This window comes from Numida meleagris, chromosome 1, assembly GCF_002078875.1.
Source record: "Numida meleagris isolate 19003 breed g44 Domestic line chromosome 1, NumMel1.0, whole genome shotgun sequence".
Classification (NCBI taxonomy): domain Eukaryota; kingdom Metazoa; phylum Chordata; class Aves; order Galliformes; family Numididae; genus Numida; species Numida meleagris.
In genome coordinates, this window is record NC_034409.1 from 61,045,679 (window position 1) to 61,068,764 (window position 23,086).

The 23,086-nt window shown below is 40.0% G+C and overlaps 1 protein-coding gene across 1 annotated transcript in view; it reads right to left on the reverse strand.

Annotated features, from left to right (window-relative positions):
* Positions 649 to 23,086, reverse strand: part of KDM5A (lysine demethylase 5A) — a 52,268-nt gene continuing 29,830 nt past the window's right edge. Inside the window, exons 19-29 of the mRNA XM_021395977.1 lie at positions 22,639 to 22,756; positions 19,128 to 19,483; positions 18,467 to 18,605; positions 17,350 to 17,529; positions 16,901 to 17,062; positions 15,215 to 15,766; positions 14,308 to 14,451; positions 10,822 to 10,981; positions 10,271 to 10,491; positions 5,091 to 5,501; positions 649 to 3,669 (exon numbers count right to left, since the gene is read on the reverse strand). Of these exons, the coding sequence (XP_021251652.1) occupies positions 3,457 to 3,669; positions 5,091 to 5,501; positions 10,271 to 10,491; positions 10,822 to 10,981; positions 14,308 to 14,451; positions 15,215 to 15,766; positions 16,901 to 17,062; positions 17,350 to 17,529; positions 18,467 to 18,605; positions 19,128 to 19,483; positions 22,639 to 22,756 (2,656 nt within the window). The 3' untranslated portion in view covers positions 649 to 3,456. The remainder of the gene's footprint in view (positions 3,670 to 5,090; positions 5,502 to 10,270; positions 10,492 to 10,821; positions 10,982 to 14,307; positions 14,452 to 15,214; positions 15,767 to 16,900; positions 17,063 to 17,349; positions 17,530 to 18,466; positions 18,606 to 19,127; positions 19,484 to 22,638; positions 22,757 to 23,086) is intronic.

Consider the following 23,086-nt stretch of genomic DNA (forward strand, 5'->3'; position numbering starts at 1 on the left):
ATGCAAGCTCCACAGTGTGGTTAACAAAACACACAGACATCTGTTTCTGTTATCTTATGCTGCGTAACATTGCATTCTAATAACTCAAGATAGTTTTCATAGCATCATCAGTTTTAACTTAAGCCCTCATTATCAAATAGTCCAGGCCACATATGCATTCAGGTACAGATACTCTGTAAAAAGCATAAATCCTAAAAGTAATGGCACTGAAGAGTTCAGGAGTGACGTTTATCTCTATGCAAGTAAAGCAGCCCAATTCCAGGCACAAATCAAGTCCTGGCCATTTCTTCTTCCATCCAACAGCTCTGGTCGTTTCTTTGACACGTGAAGAGAAACAACATGAACAGTGGTTCATATCCTTTGTGGAATACAGTATTAAGTCACATGCTGTTCTAGATACACAAGAGCTAAGATTTTGTATATATTGAAATGTTGTCTCTAAAGCATGAGAAATTTTTTTCTACAGCTGCAGCAAACATTTATGAAAATGACTTCCTTAGCTTAACTTTGGTTTACCTCTTTGCATGTTTTTATAAAAATTCTATAACCTAAGATGAGGAGACAGTATCACGGCTGAAGTTTGTTGTGTTTTTTTTTTTGTTGTTTCTTTTTTTTTTTTTTTAACACCACTAACTACATTTCTACAGATTTGTCAAAAAGTCAACATTTATTCAAAATTTTATACTATCAGCAATCCTTTGGGAAGAATTATGCTTTTAAAAATAAATGTTTAAACAGTAAGATGTAAAGCTAATAATGGTCTTCAGTTCATGAACACCTTACCCAAAAGGTGACGGGGAAACACGTAACTAAAGAAGTGCGGCAATCTCCTTTTGAGAAGGTAAAAACCTCTTAATATGATCACAGGAAAACAGCTACTAAGAATGTGACTACTTGCCCATTTCTTGTTTACTGTTTTCTACGCCTGCTACAAGCAGAATGATAGACCACTGCATTGTATAGCTCTTCGCTTCCTTCTGGTCATGACCACATCTTCTACTCAGAGAAACAAAACATTCAATGCAGATTTACTAAAAGAACTCTTTCCAGTTGATGGTAAATTACATATAACAATGACTTTTATCACAACAGAGAACGTAAGAATGGTTAAGAGGATATGCTCAACAGTTAACAGGATATGCTGACCATATTTTCCTTGTTGTGTCACGAATTCTAGGAGTCATGAAAGAATACAGACACTGGGATTCTTTACAAAGTCTTGTACTAGTCTACTTCTGGAACGATTAAACATCTGTGACAGAGAGTCTATCCACTCCATATAGGGAAACATTTATGTAGTACCATCAGTTAAAGCCTGAAGGAAAGTAACAACTGTTCAAACCAGTTTACCAAAACTAAACGTACATAGAGAAGAAAAAAAATGTAAGTGGATGCAAAAAAGAGGGTATGTCTAGCTATAGCATAGACTCCTTCATAACTAAGTAAACAAATAATACTCTTAAGTTTGCTAGGGTGCCCGTTCAGCCACATGCTTAACCACAGCTTCCATTTAATACATTCATCTTTAAGGAGCAGGAATTAGAAGCCTGTGACCAATTTGCACTCAAAAAACTCCCAAGATCCTGCACCTTCTGCCCTCCGCCCTAGCTCTTTTCTGTTGCACATCTTCCTCTCCCCAGGTAGCGGGCACAAATAAAACAAACCAATAAAGTTCAATCTACCTGAGCTGTTTTTTTTTCTTTTTTGGATGGACAATTCTGCCAGATAAATAAACTTCCAAATATCAGAGAACAAGAGAATGGACACAGAACAGTCAAGACAGAACACTTGTGTTTTTGTCAATTTTTTTTTTTTAAATCCCAATCCAGCTCCTAGTAAGACTGGACACTACTTACAACACTCCTAGAACTGCAGAAGAATGGAAACACAATAGGGAGCGAGTGGAAGGGGGGGACAAGACAGCCCAGTGGCTGGCTTCAGACATTCACATACACAAAAGCCAGCACTGACTGGAGTCGTTAAGGCCCAGATGCCCCACTAATAGGAACAAACCCAAACACAAAGGTAGCACATGAAATGTATTTACCTATTTAAACACAGGCAGCTGGTCAGGCTAGAATGGGGAAGGTAACTGCTAATTCCTTGTACTACAAGGAAGGAATGGAGTAAAAAAACCCAAGCCCACGGGCAGGTTTTTGCTTTGTGAACCTCTGTCTGTGCTGCTGGTTAACAGTGGTAAGTATAAAAAAATCAAAGAAAAATAATCTATTTATAGAACAAGTCAGTAGTCTGAGACATTTAGAAAAAAGTAAAAACAAGTCCTTCTTTAAAAATGGATTTACTAAAACAACTGTCACCCAGGATGACCCCAAGCCCTCTGGTCCTCTGGCAAAGCCAGGGGCAACTTTGAACAAGAACTGTTGCTGACTGGTACACATCCAGCAAGGCCAGCAGGGAGGGGAATTTGCACTGTGAACAGCATCTGCAGACTGCTTGCTGGTATCTCTTGAGGCCATGCCCGTAGCCTGGTGATACTGGAAATAGTTGTGAGTAAAACTTTTCACAGAAGCACATGTCAGTGTAACCTCTGAGGTAAGTGGGCTGTCTTCTTTCCTTCCCATTCCTGGGTACAGATCACAGAAGCTGGTGCCCTGTACCTCCTTGCCAGCTCCATCCTGCATGAGACAACTTTAATGTGCAGGAGTGCGGAACTCTAAGCAAAGCCTAGAACAGGAGAGGGCACCCCTGTGGAAAGGGAAGCACTCTGCTTTTCACAAGCTCTGGTCAAGATAGACATCATTTTTTCCTGGCCCTCTTCAGGACAGGAGGATCAGCTGTCCCCCACTAAGGTAAAAATTTTGCTAGTGGAGTAGAATTGGGTTTCTTTTTGGTACACAGAACCTTTGCTGTTTCTGAGATCATGAGCTCCTCTGTCCTTTAGCTACAAAAGAGAAATTCATTCATTCATCCACTTGCTCCCATCCTTATAGAGTAGTGTTAGCCGCCTGGATACGGAGGCAACTTAACTCTCCCAAGACACTGCCCTTCTCACTGGGTTGGCATGAGGAGGCAAAAGATAACTTCCAAAACCTCCTTAGGGCAACCTGGTATGGCTAACAGCTCCAACCCATGCCACCAATTCCAGGCCAGCTCCACTGCCAACATGAACTTCTAACACCCTGAAGCGTCTAATCTAACAGCCTCGGGTTAGCTCAGTCTCTAAGAGCGACAGCCACTCTCAAAGATGGAAATACTCAATTCAAATCACTGGCTGCAGCTCCTAATGAGGCGGTGTCTGCATAGATGAGTCAGAACCACTGTGCCTTGACGTCCCTGCTGTATGAAGGAAGCCAGCTGTAAGGAAGGGACCAACTTTGCTGCAGGTCTGTACATCCTTGGAAGTGAAGCTCAGTGGCTACATTAGATTCAAACCCTCTCTTTCTGTAGGGGTTTCAGTGGTCCATTTCTCAGCAAGTTCCAGACATCAAGCAGTTGCTAACTTGTCTCCTTAAGATCTTCCATTGGTAGTTTGTAGCTCAACAAGAAAGGAGGAGGTGGTGCGTGAGCAGGGCTGCTTGGTCCCTGCATCGATTTCTTTGCACAGTTTATACAGATGTAATCCTCATTCTCAGCCATTTCTGGAGAGACGCCAACGCAAACTTGATGAAACCACTCATCACAGCCACCATCACACTGCACCCAGTCTACCTGCAAGAGATTGTATTAGCAACATTAAAAGGACAAAGAGGCAGAGGTTCTATGAAGAAAATGTCTTCTATTAGATCCACCCCAAAATACTGAGAACACAAAAAGCATTTAGCACAAATTCATGTCCTATAGAACTTTTAACAAGCTGCTTCAGTTTAAAAAGTAGTACTTTTCCAACAAACTTGCTCCTACTGCGTCCTTCGGCCATGACAGCTACTGCTTTAGTTCTGCTTTTGATTTACAGAGCAGCATGAAAATGGAAATATATTAGAAAAAATAACAGCAGTGGCAACATATCTAAGATGTAGTTTGTAGGAGAATTATTCCTGAATGAATTTTTCAAAGTGACTAGTAATGGACAGCAGCAGCTTCAGTCATTACACTCCCATACCTGCCATATTGCACTCGTACTGCATTCACTTAGTGAATGTGCAAAAACATGTCCAGCCTTATGGAAAGGAAGGCATTCCCTGAAAAGCTTTGATTATATAATTAAGATTACTCAGTTTCATTTATGGACATTTGGTGACTCTAGTATGACCTTCTTTATAACATCAACTCTTCTGCCTCTTGTAATCTCAATTCCTATAAAAACATACCAACAGAACCCAAGTATCTGTAAAGAGAACAGTTGTACAAACAGTGTTCCATCTTATGAGTCAATTATCTTCCCGTGAAATTTCTAACTTTGGCCTAAGATTAGGACTTCAAAAAGGGTCCTTTACCACTTATCTGAACACTGACACTCCATATCTACATTTTGAAAAAAGAACAAAACTAAATCTTTGGATTTATATTTGATCCTACTCTCCAGTGCAAACCACTGCTGTTTAGGGTCGATCCTACAGCTATTACTGGAAGTAAGTTTTTCTGTTCTGAAAAACGTTTTGTGAAGACTGATCATCAAGCAGTGCATGTTGACAATCAGAACAGAAGGTGTCACAGAAAGGCAGATCAAATTTTTTGTAATAAACCGATCAATTCTAAAACCACTGACTAGCCATCTCCCAAAAGCAACGTGAAGCACTGCAGTCTGTAGATCCCGCAGCATCACTATTCAGCAACAGAATGCCATCAGGAACATTTATCACTAAGGCAAAGAATTCTTTGAATTAGACAATGCATGTTCTACATTAGCAGTAAAGAGTTACACAGCAGTCCAGTTTGAAGAGTTAAACTTCCCAACCTAGACAGAGTACTTTTTCCCAGATTGTAATTTTTCATCTTTGTCTCATGTTTTAAAGTAGCTAAGAGAATGAGATGAGTTTGTCAAGTTTTATTCACATTTACATACCTACCCAAGTACTACTCAATACCTTCTCATTTCAACTTATGCTACTTTTGTTGCTCAAGCTGTTCAGCCTTATTATTGAATTCATTTTGCATGAAATTGACTGTGATGGAACTAAGCAACAACTCACCTTGTCCTTGCAGGGCCTCTGGCAGTTCTGTGCAGCGCATACTGCGTTCTCATCATCTGACTCCTCAGCTCCTGACCAGTCATACTTAGAAGGAATATCTAGAACCTTCTTCTCCCTTTTTTTCTCTGTGCTCTCCTTTGCCAGCTCCACCTTTGCCACAACTGCCTTTTCTCGCTTCTTCTTCCTCTCCTCTTCCTTGGCCAGTTTCTTTGCCAGCTTGTTCAGCTCCTTTGTCTTATCCATGGTGAGTTTGAGCTTCTTTTTCTTCGGTTTTTCTAATTTTTTCAGCTCTTTAGATTTTTGCTTCATATCTCCAAAGAACTGTTCTGCTCTCTCCAGCTTTCTTTTCCGCTTTCTCTCAGATGAGTCTCTCCCTCTCATTTTCAGTGGTTTCTCATCCATGCTGTCATCCTTCATAAAAGGGTGAAAAGAGATTGTCGTCTTTTTTTTTCCAAACAAATTTCCATACACCATAAATCTGTGGTTTAAGATGTACTTACCTCCACCATTACCATAACATGGTGGAAGAAACTTATTCAGAACAACACATTGCCACTAAGCTCAATAAAAGAGGCTCAACTTTATTTTCACTACACTAGAAAAAGTCTTAAGTTGCCGAAGTATAATGAATTTAGAATATCCAACAGAAAAAATTAAAATATCAGCAAGAGTAAGGAGACAAAACAGGCAGTAATCACAACTCCCTTCTCACATTGCTTTTTAATAGAAGTTAGGAAGACTGATTGTTAGATGTTCTTGCTTGTTTTTCATCCTAGGTCAGTCTTGCCTATAATTATTTTTGAGAGAAAGCAATTGCTATTCTGGAGATTAATAAGGAGCAATTGCTGAATTCTTAAAATGTGTTATCAACTCAAGCAAGAGAAGAATGCAACAGATCCATTATTTGAATAGCTCCCAAACTGGGACACACTATAAAAACCCTGGTGTCATTCAACACTCTTAAGTAGCAGATTCAGATCAGAAATGGGGTTTATAATTGGCAAACTGTCACTGTAGGTAACAAGTCTTATTTAGAACCACAAGATATAGCTCCTTTGTACAAACAGGACTGACTCAGTTTGAGTTAATTCAGCCACACGCTTAACCTTTATTATATTAATAGATTAAGGACATACTATAAGCCAGTAAAGAGTGGGTCTGTTTAGTGTACATTACTTAATATAGCTCCTCCACCCTATAACAAGTTTTCTGAAGACTATTCTGCAGAAGTCCTCCTATTTTGCATCTAAATAGACAAAGAAAGGTATTCAACTCAAAATTAGTAATTCTGGCCAAACAAGTATTCAGAGATTAACCAGAAAAACGTTGAACCCTACCCTCCACCCACAAAGTTGTTTTTAACTATCAGTATAACACTGTGGCATGCTATTTATAAAGTGCTATTTGCTGGCATTAAAATTGTTCATCAAAAACATCCCATACCCAAGCCATAACACGAAAAGAGAATTAATCTTGTGAAGTCCCTAGGTCTAAAACATGGTAATGCAGTACTTCTCCAGAGGCAAGATCTGCCTTATACTACTGCCCTATCTGCTAGCAGTTTGGCAACATCTTGACTTACTCTCTGTACTGCATGGCACTCATAAGAATGAGATAACTGATCAGTATGCCTTACTGTTCAAAAAAATATAATCCATTTTACAGTACTGCACACTATTGTCAAGAAGGAATAATCTTCAGTTATTTCCTGTACTGTTCCATACAGGAAATGTACTGAACAGCATAGGAAATACCTAATAATGTACTCCATAACTACATATGGTCAAAATAACCCTATCTTCAAGTGACACGGGATGAAGAATGGATTCCAGTACAGCTCCAACGCAAGAGTTTACATCCTTTTCTAACACACAACTTTCATTCATACACATTATTTAACCAAAATATGAATGAGGAATAAACTATTTGAACCAGACTTTAGAATCACTACATACACCTACTTCATTCACTACTAGCAGAAAGAGAAGTCAGCACATTTTCAAAGAATATTAAAAAAAGAGCAGTGTCTGGGCTACTCTAAGGAGAACTGCAATCTTATTACCTATACTACCAAACTACATTTATTAAAAACATTGTTTTTTCCCCAGGAACTAAAACTTGGCAATATACAAATATTATCTACGTTAAGTTGTCCATATAAATAGAAACATAAAATGGCTTGGATTGGAGGGATCTTAAAGATCTCTTAGTTCCAACTCTTCCACCATGGACCCAGTTGTCACCCAACAGATAAGGCTGCCCAGAGCCCCATCCAGTCAGGCCTTGAGCACTTCCAGGGATGGGGCATCCACTGCTTCCCTGATCAGTCCCTCACCACTCACTAAGTATTTCCTCTTAAAACTAGAAGATGGAAGTTTAGATTAGCTATTAAGTCCATTCCCCTTTGTCCTATCAGTTTCCACCTCATTTATACGCTCACTTAGGTACTGTAAGGTTTCAGTGAGGTTTCCCAGGTGCCTTCTCTTCTCCAGATTGAACAAGCCTAGCATCCTCAAACTTCCTTTGTAGGAGAGGTGTTCCAGTCCTCTGATTATCTTCATGGCCCTCCTCTGGACCTGCTTCAATAGCTCTATATCTTCTTATGCTGGGGGCCCAAGGACTGGACGCAGTACTGCAGATGCAGCCTCACAAAGCCAGAGAAGAAGGGGACAATCCCCACCCTCTCCCTGCTGGCCACCTCTCTTTTGATGCAGCCCAGGATGCTGTTGGCCTTCCAGGCTGCAAGCACACACTGCTGTCTCACATCTAGCTTTTTCCTCCACCAGGACCCCTAAATCCCTCTTCACAGTGCTGCTCTCAATAAGTTCTTCTCCTAGACTGTATATATACCTGGGATTGCCCCAACCTAGTTGCAAAACCTTCCACTTGGCCTTGCTGAACCTCATTAGGTTCTCATGGGCCCGCTTTTCAAGCTTGCCCAGGTACCTTTGGATGGCAGAGGAAGCACAGGCATATGGCTTGAGAAGGATACAAGGATGCCATCAGGACATGCAGAGTCAGAATCGGGAAAGCCAAGGCACAGATGGAACTAAACTTGGTGAGGTATGTCAAAAACAGCAAGGGTTTCTACAGGTACATTGGTCAGAAGGGAAAGGTCAAGGAAAGTGTACCTCTCCCCCCCACCGCCAACCCATGATAAACAAGAAGGGAGATATGGCTACAACAGACATGGATAATGCTGAAGTACTCAGCAAGTTCTTTGCCTCAGTCTTCACTGGCAGTCAGGCTTTCCACGTCTTTCACACCCATGAATCTCTAAGGTGGGGGGTGGGGGAGCAAAATTCTCCTCACTGTAAGAGGAGCAAGTCCAAAACCACCTGATGGAAACGGATGTGTCCAAGTCTATGGAGGCCTGACAACTTGCATCCCAGAGTCCTGAAGGAACTGACTGATGTGGTTGCCAAGCTCCTCTCCATCATATTTGAAAGGTCATGGCTATTAGGTGAATCCTCCAGTGACTGGAAAAAGGGAAACATCACTCCCATTTTTAGGAAGGGTAGAAAGGAAGACCCAAGAAAATACAAACCGGTGAGCCTCACCTCTGTGCCTGGATCAGATTCTCCTGGATGTTATGTCAAGGTACATGCAAGATGAAGAGGTGATCCAAGTTAGCTAGCATGGCTTCACCAGGGCAGATTGTGCCTGACCAACCTGGTGGTATTCTACCATGGAGTGACAACATCAGTAGACAAAGGAAAACCAACTGATGTTGTCTACACCTGGAATTCTGAAAGGTCTTTGATATGGTCCCACGCCACATCCTTCCCTCAGAATTGGAAAGATACGGATTTGAAGGACTATTCAGTAGATAAGGAATTGTTTGGATGGTCGCAACCAAAGGGCTGTGGTCAACAGATCTACATCCAGGTGAAGACTGGTGACAACTGGTTTCCCCTGCTGGTCTTGGGACCAGTGCTCTTTATCAACAACCTAGACAGTGGGTCTGAGTGCACCTTCAGCAAGCATGCAGATGATACTAAGCTGAGTAGTGCAGCTGGTATGACAGAGGGAAAGATACCAGCCAAAGGTACCTGGACAAGCTTAAAAGGTGGCCACCAGCAAAAGAACGATGTGGAGCTGTTGGAGCAGGTCCAGAGGAGGCCACGAAGATGATCAAAGGGATGGAGCACCTCTCCTACAAAGAAAGGCTGATGGAGCTGGGCATACTCAGTCTGGAGAAGAGAAGGCTCCAAGAAGACATCTCCACAGCCTTCCAGTACTTAAAGAGAACTTTTAAACAAGATGGAGGCTGACTTTCCACATGACCTGATCATGACAGGACAAGAGGCACCAGTTTTAAACTAAAAGAGGGGAGATTTAGGTTAGGAAGAAATTCATTACTCAGAGAGTGATGAGGCACTGGCACAGACTACTCAGGGAAGCTGTGAATGCCATATCACTGGAGGTGTTCAAGGCCAGGTTGGATGGGGCTCTGGGCAGCTTGATCTAGTAGGTGGCAACCCTGCCCACAGCATGGGGGTTGGAACTGGATTGTCTTTAAGGTCCAATCCAAGCTGTTATGATTCTATTATCCAGTTCAGTACCTGGCTCCACACAGAACCAGTCCCCACATTCAAACCCTATATCTGAGAGCATTTGTTCAAATGCTTCTTGAACTCTGGCAGGCTTGGTGCCATGACCACTGCCCTGGGAAGCTTGTTACAGTGCCTGACCACTCTCAGGTAAAGAACATTCTCCTAATACCCAACCATACCCTCCCCAACACAGCTCTATGCTGTTCCCTCAGGTCCTATTGGTGTCATTAGAGAAGAGATCGACACTTGCCACTTTGCTTCCCAGCCCCATTGATTCTTTGATTCTAAAATAGAGCCCCACTACTGTCTGTCTGCCAGTCTGATGCATCTTCATTTACTACAACACTTGAACCTGACCCATCAGCCAATTCACCCACTGCATTATCTTTTACCTAGCTGCAGACTGGACATTTTGTCTAGAAGGATACTAAGAGAGACAGTATTGAAATCTTTGCTGAAATCCAGAAAGATTACATCAGCTCATTTCCTGTGGTCAGCTAATTGGGTAACCTTGTCATAAAAAGAAATCATGTATGTTAAACACTTTCCTCTTGTGAGCCCTTAAAAAACACTATAAATGATGTGATTTTTTTCCTATAGTAGAATATTTCTACAGGTTCATACCTCCATTACATGAAGGAATCTGTCTTCAGAGGGTGGATGAGTAGCCTGTAAAATCCGCCAGATGTGCTGAGTCTCATCCAGTGATACCTCTAGTAGGTCTCCTACCATCATTAGATCTTCCAGCTGAGCCTTTGCTCCGGGTGACAGCTCCAATACAGGGGGCTCCAAACTGCGAGGTACCAGTGGACTTTTCCGAGGCTGCTTTCTTGGAGTGCTAGAACCTTTCAGATAGGAGACAAGTTGCATGAAGATAAAAGGAAGAGATCAAAACAAAAAAGGAAATGACATACTTTGTACAACAATTACTTAAAGATGGAGGGAATCCCAAGCAAAAGAAAAAAAAAACAAAGAAAAACCCACAAAAATCATGGACAAAGCTTTATATATCAGACACCAGAACTGCAATGACTGCAGTGTTACTCTCTTGTACCTTCTTACAGAGAGCGTATCCTCTACAACTAGCAGAAGCAATAGAGAGTTCCTCTCCTGCTCTCTGATTGCTCATTCCAGTTGTCTGCTCCATTTATCCTAATGCATAAGAAAGCAAATACCTTGAGAGCAGCTTTTAGAAGCAGATGAATATGCATGTTCAGCACAGAACGAGGGAGCAGTCCACATGTGGGTCACCACTTCCTCTGATTTAATGGGGATTTCCTCATCACAGAACAAATTCGGTTCTAAGCTGCTAGAAGACTTTACACTGGCATTGTCCTGAAAAAGACCCGAAGAAAACATGTAACATCTGGCTCTAGCAAATGCTTACTTCAAAGTAAATTTGACTAAGACCAACGAGTCTGCCGTTCCTAAAACCCTACTTCAAAGTATCCCCACCACATACATCAATACCATTGGAAAAAGGTAGAAATTAAATCCCTACATAAACAGTGGAAGATTGCAGCAACTGTGGAGGCAAGTGAATTCTAATTTATAACCACTGCATAAGTCATATTTCTCAGGTTTCTTCCCTAAGCAGTCCCTCACATAAGGTCTTCAGAAGTCAACAAGATGACAGTCTCTCACTTAGCTTATGTAGTTTTGTTTGAAAAATTTGACTGCAAGACCATAAAGATTGGCATCTTTAATAAAGCAGAGGCATGCTAAGCAAATAATGGTTATTATAGAAATAAGTGATTGAAGATCTTACAGATGAAGGAAAAAACTGCATGTTTCATCCAGCACAGGATCTAAATATCAATAGATGGATGGCCACAAAATGGCAGTAATAAATAAAAATCAAATTTTGCCCTGAAATCAGGATTTTAATGGCAGTCTTGAACAATTCTAAGATACAAACACTAAAAAAAGAGAGGGGCTGTAATACTTAATGCTGTTATGAACACTTTCTGGAAAAGACTAGTGATAGCATTAGTTTGTACTTAATGCATTGTACAAGGATGGCTGCTTGACATCTTGAATGCATTATACAAACAGATGTGATGAATGTGATGCAGGTGATGCATGCCATAGATGCAGGTAGATCCATGAATTGAAAGAGGTTAGGAATGTCTCCAAAGTGGGAAAAACTTTGTTTAGAGTTCGCATTATATTAGGCAGAAAATCCAAAGGCACAAACCCATTTCAGTAGATACCCTGACATCTGCTAGTATTCACTTCTCCCTCTTCTTCCTCACTCCTGCAGGTGAAATTAATAAGGATAAACTCCTCAACCACCTATTTTCACAGCACTTTCCAGAACTTCTCTACCCTGTCACAAGTGTGATGAAGCTGGCCAACAGTTTAAACATACCTAGCATGCCATGCAGGACTCAAATTATTTCAGAAAACAATGAAAAACCAAGAAGATGTTTTAAAAGAAGAAAAAAAGCTGTAGAAGAGTTACTGACAATATTTACCTGAAGACTAGCTGTGTCCAAAATAGCCAATTCAGGAAACCATTACTCACACACTATCTTTTCATGACATGGAAAGGGAGTTGGAGAACAGTAATCTCTCTCTGGGTTCCAGTTGCATGTTTTAAAGGAAATGAAGTGCACACTACTGATTACAGAACTAGAAGTGGGCAATTCAAATTCCATAGATAAAACTGAATAAATATATTCAGAAAGAGGAAAATATATTTCTCCCTGTGTAGTAAAGGTCATATCTCCCCCTATATTTTGTTCCAACTACCATATTATACCAGGTTCAAGAAAGTTCACTGTAAAGAGGGAAATAAAAAATTAAAGAAAAAAAATCACCATCTGATGACAATAGGCAACACAGGCGCAGAAGCACAAGTAAAACTAACGAGACAAAAATGGAAGCAACTAAAGGTGAGGAAAAGCTACAGTCACTTTGACAATCAGTCTGCTTGGAAAAAAAAAAACCTTAAAACAACTCTAGCTATTGCACAAATGAAGCATTTGTTGGCAAGAATCTTGTTTTAATTGAAAAAAACACAAAATAAAATCAGACAGGCCTTCTTACATTTGTTTTTGAAACCACTGTTGTACTTGAGATGTCAGAGACAGTCGTGTAAAACTACAGGCTATGAACCCTTAAGGAACCAAGGATTACTTCTACAGGGTCCACAAGAAGTTAAGAGCATATTCATACATGATGCATCATAATCTCAATATACTATTTTTAAACTCATAATTCCAGTGGAAAAGCTTTAAAAACCACAAATGGGAAGAAACACTTGAAAGCCAAGAGTATAAAAAATCAAGTTGTGAATAACTTTGCCATTTCTTTTGAACTCTGCTGCATCTAGGTTAGAACTGAGGAACGTGGTTGCCTGAAAATTTGTCTGCCATTCCAATCACACTAGCTGACCTAACAAAAGACATTTACTTTAGGTTTTTACAGTTACATATAATGATGGATGTCCAATTCTAAAGGATAAGTAACAGATTTTGAAATCTGACAACAGAATGCATTCAACAGAAATGAAACTACACTCCTGCAATACCCTCAGATCCTGACAAGCATATGCCATCTTTCTTAACATATGCTTTCTTTCATCACAACCTCAGAATGTGCCACAGCTTTCAGAAATGCCTTATTATAACTTCCAATGCAAAGGACAGTTTGCAACAGTTTTCTAATAAAGACATGCTAATTAAAAGTTGTAGCATTCAAATACAATTTATTCTTGTTGGCATCTCACATGGGGCTGTGAGACAAATGCATGTAATTGCATAAAGCTACTTCGAAACAAGTTACTAAAAACAGGAGATTGAGGCAGAACATACCTGAAAAATTTGCTGTCCCTCTAGAAAGCAGAAAATGCATCTTAAAAGAATCTCTATGGTCACACTTTTTAAAATTAGAAATGACATATCACTAAATAGAATCTACTATGTAGTTTCTTACTACGTAAGAAACAGTGACATTGCTTTTGTCTGTACACATACAAAAAGGACATTTGAGATGATCTAAAATGAAATACATCATACTGACAGTGCTTGGCTACCTCTACAATTGTCTTTTCTCATTACTGTTTTTCTCCAGAATTTTTTTTTTTAAATCAAACTAGAGCGACAATTTCTGAACTGAGCTAGTTTCACAATATGAACCAGAGATCAAGACCTGAATAGTTCCATGTATCAAAACTGAACAGATGTACCTCCTTTTATATGTGAGTTGAATGAAGAGAAAGGTATGAAAATGTGAAAGAAGCTCTGGCATTGGGAAACTTCTTACAGGGCACGAAGTTTTCAAAGACTAATTTTTTGCTACAGTGGAAACCAATTACAGGCTCTCCAAATAGACACTTACTCATATTTATGATTCATAACATCTCTGAAAGAGGCATAAAGACAATGTCCAAACCCGATGGTATTATGAATACAAATCCCCTGAGCAGCGCAGTTTTTTCTTTAGCACTAGAAAGAACCTTTTGAAACTCAATCACAGGACATTTAAGAATTTTGAAAGAAATCATAAGATATTCAGATAAAACTAAGTACTACTTCTGCAACAGAAGTCAGGGCAGAATATACTTAGTAGCTTAAAATATTCTGGAATAAATTGAAATAAATAGAAAACAGGTGTTCTGAATTAACTCCACAGACAAGCCACACTGGACTACTTGCCTTTACGTCATAGCCATATGTTTCCCTGATGTCTTCATCAGAGTCTGTCTCTTCATCGTCATAATCCAAAGTCTGCCGAGGGGAGGAGGACACACTCCCTATCACTCTGCTAAAGGCTGACTGCTGGAAACTAGTTAAGTGTCCCTAAAAGAAAAATAGAGTAAGAGACTAAAACAGTGAAATCTTCTAGAAAAATCTATTAAAAAGATGAGGTCACAGTCACTGACTAAGAAAAGAGTGGTTCTTTTGGCCTGAAGACAACTGCCTGGACAGCCACAGAAAAGCCCATTCACAGCAAGTTGTGAAGAAAGACTGGGAAATAGCCACAGAAATAGGTTCTTTCAGACTTTATTTCAAAGTTTTTCAGTAACAGTGACTAGAAAGATCTAGCTACTATTGTTCATTGGTACTAAATTATACCATGCTGGAGTTGTACAAATTTCTTCACCACAGCGTCATCTGATTACTGGTCTTGATCTCAAGATAAGCAAGCTGACTGCAAAAAGTACCAGTGATTCCCTATCGTTCTTGATGAAGTTTCCTAACAAGATACCAAAATCCCGAGAATGAAATCCATTAGAACTTATAAATATGGATACTTTTGATTCTGTCGGAGGTAGATGGAACTCAGACACCAAGGTAGCCATTACTTTAAAAATCTTCAGGCCATTAGCTGGTTGTAGCATTTGAGCCAGTGTCCCTTACAAGTACCTTCAACAGCTGCTATCAACAATGAGTTCAAAGTAATAGATTTGTTACCAGAGAAGCCCATAAAAGCCTGAAAATAACAGCAGCCTAAATTATCAGACTAACTGCTCTCTCCCCGCCATGCTTCTCCAAGAAAGTTATGGCATTTTGACACAATGAAGAATGACTAGCACAGTGCATAAGATATTCACACCCCTACCTGTAAATCTGGGTTGGCTGCTGCTTTCTGTAGCTCTGCACTGATTATTTTCTCTGTTTTCTCCCGTGCTGCCTGCTCCACCATGCGCTGGCTGAGCACAGAAAGTTTAGCCAAAGCAGAGGACAACTCATCAGTAGCCAAAGCTTGTCGTGCTCGGTCCTGCCAACTCATGGCACGCTCTGTCAAGCACTGCAATGCCTCCCCTTCTGGCAGCCGTACAGGCAGCTTCTGCAGGGACACCAGCAGAGACAGTATCGTCTCAAGACGTGGCCTTCGAGAACGCATGCAAAGTGGACACAAGAACTTCACTTCTTTGGCCTGCCAACTACAGCCCTTCTTCTGAGAACTTGTTTTGGGAAGGGGCACGCAGCTGCTATGAAACCAGTCTTTGCACAGCTCACACTGTAGCATGAATCCACTAGCTGTTTTTCGGCAGATACAGAATTTGACTTCTTCTATACGATCCACCATAGTCATCTTGGCCAGGTTAGCTGCTCTGAGAGCGTGCATGGCTTCAATCTCCTTCTGTTCCCGCTCCTTGAAAACGGCCACCTACCCAAAGACAGAAACAGTTCATGACCTTCACAGCTAGAAGAGGTCACCTTTTATTAGCAGCACAGAAAAAGGAAAAACACATCAAGAGATCTTTTCTTAAACTAGCCCAAAATTATGTGATTGAGTGATCTATTTAAAACTCCAGTTAAAATGCCTCTTCAATTACACATTGCTCCTCTATGTCCTTCTGACAGAAACACTGTGTAAGTATTAGATAATGTTCTGTGTTTAAAAAATTTCTTAAATTCATAATTAAATCTGTTATATGAACACGAGAGAAACAGATATTGATTAAATGCTGACAGCAGCAGGAACTTCTGAGTGACAGTTTATCTTCCTGAAGCAACTTCCATTTCCTCAGTGTCTCTATTGAAGTAAATACAATGAAGCATACTAAGATAAAATTGGTTGTATATAAGACATATTAAAGATTCTGCATGTATTTTCTTTGTTTGTGGAGTAAGGGCAGCCGGATGACAAGCCAGACAACAGCCAAGTTCTTCTGATAAGCTGCATCAATATCCTTCCAACAAGAACAAATGTAACATTGTTTCCTACCCAGTTTCCAGGATGAAGCTTTACAGACTGCCCTCAGACATTCTTCATGTAGGAACAAGGAAGGACAATGCTTAAGTAAAAGCCTTCCTACAGAATGGCAGGCAATGTCTAAGGCCAGCAAATTTAGAACACACTATTATATCTCTTGACTCGTGTCAGTAAACCACTACCATCAAATCTTAAGAACCAAAGGAGCGATTGCCAAAACAACCTGAAATAGGATTTACTTCAGTTTAGTACATTGCATAAATGTAATGAATAGTAATGTGTTGCATACTGCTTAAGAAAGAGTTATATCTCATTTCATATGTATTGAAATCCCGTCAGAATATTAGACCAAGAGCATTTAAGCTATCTACATAGCCAGATACATATTGTATACTTGCACTTATTTGCTGAACCGTGCTTCCCTCTACTTTCACTGCAAAAAAAAGCTGAACTATATTACTGTGCCAATATCATCAGATATGTTTCAGCAAAATTAATTTATCAGATTTCCCATAGGATTTCTACACAGATTAGAGACAAGTTAAATCCACACATCAGGAGACACTACCTTTCATTGCTCCTTACCACAGCTGCAGTGTCCCTAGCCTCCTCCAGTCCATCTTCCAGCTCACTTAAGGATTCCAAATCAAGATCTTTCTCCTTTTCCTTCTCCATCAACTCCTTTGCCCTCTTCCGTCTATTCTTACTGCTTCCATAAACACCAATATCAGTCCGAGGGCTCAGAACCTGTAACCAAGAAAAATTTACAGTTACTCCCAAGAATTAGAGGTTTAATCTGTTTCTCCAAAAGCAACAGTTGAGGTTGTTTATACATAAAACAAGACTGGCCAAACACAGACTTCCTGTATTTTGTTCTTTTCACCTGAGTTCAGCTGAAGCTGAATAGGAAAAGCTGAAGCTTATTATATCCTACTATCAAATGGAATTTGATAACAATCTATTGTGCCTTCCAGACTGCAGAAAAGCATCAAGATCCATTTCTGAAGTCTGACACTGAACTGTTTGTTGCTTACCTGTAACAGACTGTAGCTTGAGTTCTTCTTCAGGAAGGTCCTTCCTGTGCGCTCTCTCCATGCCCGTGCAGCAGCTACCTGTGACTCCAGCTGTGGCAAGGCATCAAGGCGCACTGGTATTGGGCGGCCTTTAGCAGACAAGCTCTCCAGTTGCTCCAGGTAGGCATAGTTGTTCCCATTCTGGGTAAAAGAAAATTCCGAGTCAAAGACTGCACCATTGTGTCAGCAGCTAGTTCAGTTTCAAGCCATATACTATTCTAGTCAGCGATGAAAGGAGGAACTGAATGGAAAGGAGAGCAGGGTTTCAATCTCACTGTTATTTTTAAAACTCTTTCTCACACAGTTTCTACTTTAACATCTCTTCTGATGTGGCCAGCTGGCTTAGGTAGTAAGACATTTCATTTCTAGCCGTCAGTCTTAAATCCTATCTGCTCAACAGCAAGCAAAATATCTGAGAGTTCTACAGGGTCTGATGTAAAGTCAATTGAGATTCTCACTTCAGTTCTCAATAAATACCTGATACAAGAAAAGCAGTTGCAGTCCAGAAATTAATACTGTGAATATCACAGAAACCACATCCATTTCAGACCAAGTTATTGGGTAGGGCAATAGAAAAGGGGGGCTCTACTGATAACTTCAATCTATTTCAGACAAAAACATTGCAGCTATCAGTGCCATTAAACCTTAGACAAAAAACTTTTATTCAACACATTGTTGGGAGAAACAAACAAAACATTCTATAGCCAACTCCAAAACTAAAGACATTTGAGCAGAACATTCTCCCCTGCAGCAAGTATTTCCAGTGATAGTACACAGAACAGTAATAACAAATACAACCCTTCTAGAGTTGCATTTCTTTCATAACAAATTAGTTGGTTTTTACATTTCCCATGAAAAGGGCAAGAGGAAGGGAAGTAAAAATGGAACAGTGAATGGGGAAAAAGTTGCACAAAAAGAAGAAAAGGAATTCAAGCACATCATCTACGATAAGCACATTCAACAGCTGTAGTAAGGATTCCCTCCAGGTCATATTTGTGGGTAGAGGGGCTAAGAATAAAGAGCATGTCTAAACAAAAGGATGCAAACAGAAGGTTCCAGCTCTTGCTGTAACCCCTACCTGAATGGCCTCCACTTTGGCTGTCCAGTCTCTAGCCCGCTGCAGAGCTTCTTTCAGTGCCAGCACATTGGGCAGATAAGCAGGGATGTTCTTTGCTTCACTCACGATGCCCTCCAGAGCCATCATACTTTGGCGTGGTCTAGAGTAAGAAAAAAACTTAATTCCAGCCTTCTGTCAAAATGCCAGCCAACTAAAACCACAGATTTGACAGGCTGGTGATGCAACTTCATCACTATGTGTAGCAGCATAGGATACATCATGGCTCTATTCTTGGAGCGTGCTGCTCGATACCAAGGTAACAGCAAAGGTCAGAAAACTGAACTTGATCGTCTCAAGTCCATCAAAAGGGCACAGCATCAGAAATCCTTAACATTGAGGAAGGTGTCGTGGAGCATACTCAGCCTTTTTTTTGTTTGTTTGTTTAGGGGCAGACAAGTAAATAGCAAAGACAGCAACAATACTCACATCTTCCACCCGCTGTACAATACAATAGGGAATGAGCCCTTCTGTAACTCATCAAGAACCTCAAACCCAACTCTTGAGCAATGACAGAAACAGACTACAACTTCAAAGCTCCCACTTTTCACCACAACTCCTCAACAAAGGCTGAGAATCCCTTAAGTGTGTGACCTGTAAGAACAGTTTGCAGAGGAACACTCACCTGGCCTGCAGGCAGACCTTGGCTTTCTCCTCCCACCTCTCCGAAACTGTGAGCAGCTCCTGAAGCTCAGCCATGGCTTTCTCTACAGCATGGTGTGGTGCCAAGCCCACACCGGAGTCAATCAGCTTCTTCATCACATCTAGGGTGACCCTCTGGGGATCCAAGAGGGTGGACCTCACCTCATCCAGCCACCGTGCCTGCTGCAGTTCCTGCTTTAGCCTTGGCAATTCAGGAAGTTCTACATAAAGGCCAGAACCCATGTCTATCAACTCTTGCAGCTTGGATGAGTCCGGGACCTCATCCATCATAGCTTCTTGAGCACGCTCATGAAATTCTTCCACATCATCAAGTAGATTCTGGAGTAACATACAGTAAAAAGTGATTTGAAAAAAATACCCACAGAATTAAAACAGAAGGTTGACTGTGGGATCACTCAGATGTCAGTTTGTATGTGATCGTCACATCGACGTTTCTACACACAACATCAACTGGTCTATCAGAAGCCAATGAGTCTGACAAAAGGACTAACTGAACACATTCAGCCTAACATTTCATACATTATACATATTAGTTATATCAAAATCTGCACCTAAAATAATATAGCTACAACCAACTACAGACCCCAACAAAACAGGGTGTTATGGACTGCCCAGACAATGCTTATTTTAAAAACAGTTGAGAAGAGACTTCTGCAAAGATGTCATCCTTTCAATTAGTTACTGGAGGCATTGCACTAATGATGACAACACATAATAGAACACAACATGCTGAGGAAGAAGAACAAGCCAGAGTTAAAGAACATTAAAAGAACAATAGTTAAGTTTTCTACTATTATTTTCTAAAGCATGCTCACCACTTAAAAACATTTGTATTTGCATACTTTTTAAGCTAAAATCCTAACACACTCCAAAGAAAAGAGAATTTCACAAAAATCTAACCACACTACTATAGTTGTTCATATTCGCATGTTTTGGAGCCACAGTGAAAAAAATCTCAAATCAGACGGAGAATATCTCCATGGGAGATTTATTCAAGGACATTCAACCTGTATACTTGATTGATTCGCTCCCGCATCTCTTAAAAAAAAAAAAACAGATACTACTGATGGCAAGTCAGTGCCACAATGATGAACAAAACCTGCATTTCCTATCCCTCTGCTTACTGCCCTTCATATGTCTGATGTTGCTTTTCACAACCTCCTAGAAACCAGAGAACACTTACAAAAAGAAAAAGAACATGATCCACATTACAAGGTTTTTTGTATAGGAAACAGATGCTGAATGCTTCATAGTAACAACAGTAAATTATTACAGTCTAGCAATTACCAAGCCTTTTTTGTTAGAAAATACTCATCATCCAATCTAATTCATTATGATGGATAATCACATTCAAAAGCCACACTGCTCAAAGTCAGTGAGTACATAGGCATAAGTGATCATTATCTGACTTCATTCAAGAATTAGGACTATGATTCTTAACCAGCAAAATTATGATATCTATTTTACTAGTTAGTGACTGCTGAAGCCTCGAGAACTTAGACACACATACACATCACAATTAGTTTTCTAAGGCTATTTTAAAAAAGAAAACAAAGAGATTCCATCCCAGCTGGGAGAAAATATATTGACAAAAATATAAATCAAAACTCTTAAGAGTTTATTATATAATCAAAAAGTCTTAAGCCACCCAGGAAAAAGATGCAACAGAAGACAACTGCTACAGTAAGTAATCAGAAAACTGTCAAAGAATCTAAAAGATATCTTCAGCTCTGTCATCTATGGACTGTGCCTTAATTTGAAACCGGTTTTAAATACATTAGAATCAAATGTACTAGAATCAATGAACTCTTAACAATCTCACAGGTCCATTAATATATGATGATAAAATTTCATGAGGCAGAAAAGAAAATGCTCTGTAAATATTTGGGAAGATCTTCCTATCATATACTTTCCACTCAATTAACTGCTGGGAAACATGTTAAAGAACGTCTTAGAAAGATAAAGATTAGAGTCAGCAGGCCTGGATAATCTGCATCTTGCAGTCCTTGAGAGCTTACTGAAGGTACTTGTTTTCAGCAACAATGTGCCAATATCTTAGACACGGGAAGAAAGCTCAATTTAAATCTCTCTACTGCTTGGAGCAGTAGCTGCATACATGGTGATGTTTAGAACTTTAGTACATCAATGTAGCAGTATACAACATTCTTCTTAAAATTGTATCAACAAAGAATACATGGGTTAATAAACAGTTAACATACATCGAGAACTGTTTCTTAAGATAGAAAAAAATATTTACTAAAGGATTCCTGAAGAGTTCTTCTGGAGGTTGGTTAGCAGGCCAAATGGCATTTACCATTTCATCAGAGATACAGAAACAAATTACTGTCGAAAACTCTTACTGTAATACAATCTGCCAGAGTGATAAACGATAATGGCAGCCAGGGAAATCAGTAGGATCTGGATCACTTATTAGTCTAGATTCACTCAAAGACAGGTGCAAAGAAATGCATGAAGGACAAGAAATACAGGCCATGCATACAGATTAAGGGGACTAAAACCTGGAAAGCAAAGGCTGAAAAGGATTTACGGATTCAGGTGCAGAATTGTCAGTGTACTACTACCTCCCTGATCTCCTAAAGAAGCACACCAATATAGCCTTCTGAAGTTTCTGCAAAAACATACGAAGGGTAGGATTTAACATGAAATGTCACTACTATAGATAGCTTTAATGACGCTGGAATAAAAGCAACTGGTTCACTGAGATAAAATTGGGCTGCTTGGACAGTGACAGATGGAAGGGATCTTTTCTCTTGGTTTAACCATGAAACCACCACGTTTGACTGTATCCATCACAACAGGCATCTTCAAAAGCGTATGTATATTCACATAAAATGCTTTGGTTCAGTAGCCTAAATGCTGACCACCATATGCTATAACCCTGTCTGAGACAGCCACACTAAAGATCTATGGTATTCTTCCAGAATGAAAATGTAGGCCAGATGGCATAGGTTTGAGCCACTCACAGCACACTAGACATCCACACTTAGGGAACCAAATTGAGCCCTACATATTAAGCTGTTACAACTACACGAGCATACTCGTTTAGTACAAACACCATCTTTGCTCACTTGCAAGAGACATGCTTGTAAATAAGCAGGAAAATGAACATTACCATTAATTCCATCATGGATAGATGGCAACATGTCATCGGCAAAACTTCAATGACAACAATAATATTACTCAAAGTAGGAAGATGTTGAGCTAGATGAATCCAGAGTACTTTATTTTCTTTCTTGAGGCCACAGATATCACTACGAAGCAGCTACCTGCTTTACACTAAAAGCTTAAGTCCTGTACAACCAGGCAACATTATCTGTTAAAATGAACTAACAAAAACCAACCAAAGAAAGCACACAAAAAAAACAACATGAAAACCAAAACTAACAGACAAAAAAATGTCCAGAAAAAAGCACAGTGCTTACAGCATATCCAAGGAACAGATGTAAACCTACCTTTACTTGCCGGGCCTGGCTGATAACACAGGGCAAGCTAAATAACTGCTGAACAAATGCTTTCAGCTCCTCCATAGTCAGCTTGGTCCGTGTCCTTCCACTGTCTTGGCTCTGTCTGCTGTATGAATGAACACAGTAAAACATTATATGAAAGACGTGATGATGACCCCTGGGTTTACTCCCAGTAACAGAAGTATATCATGATCACTTGAGAACCCCAAGAAAAAAGAACAAACCAAAGAAACCCACCTCTGTAAGAATTAAAAACTCTTGAAAACTAGATTTAATGTAATGTCTCAGTAATAAAGAGAATTCACCCTACTCTTTGACCTTCAAATTGGGCTTGTTCCAACTAAACAAACAAAAGCGGCACAAAAAGTTCAGGATTTTTTTGTGTGTTGTTTCTTTTTTTCCAGTAGAAATGCTTAATTCTGATTAGTGCCAAAAC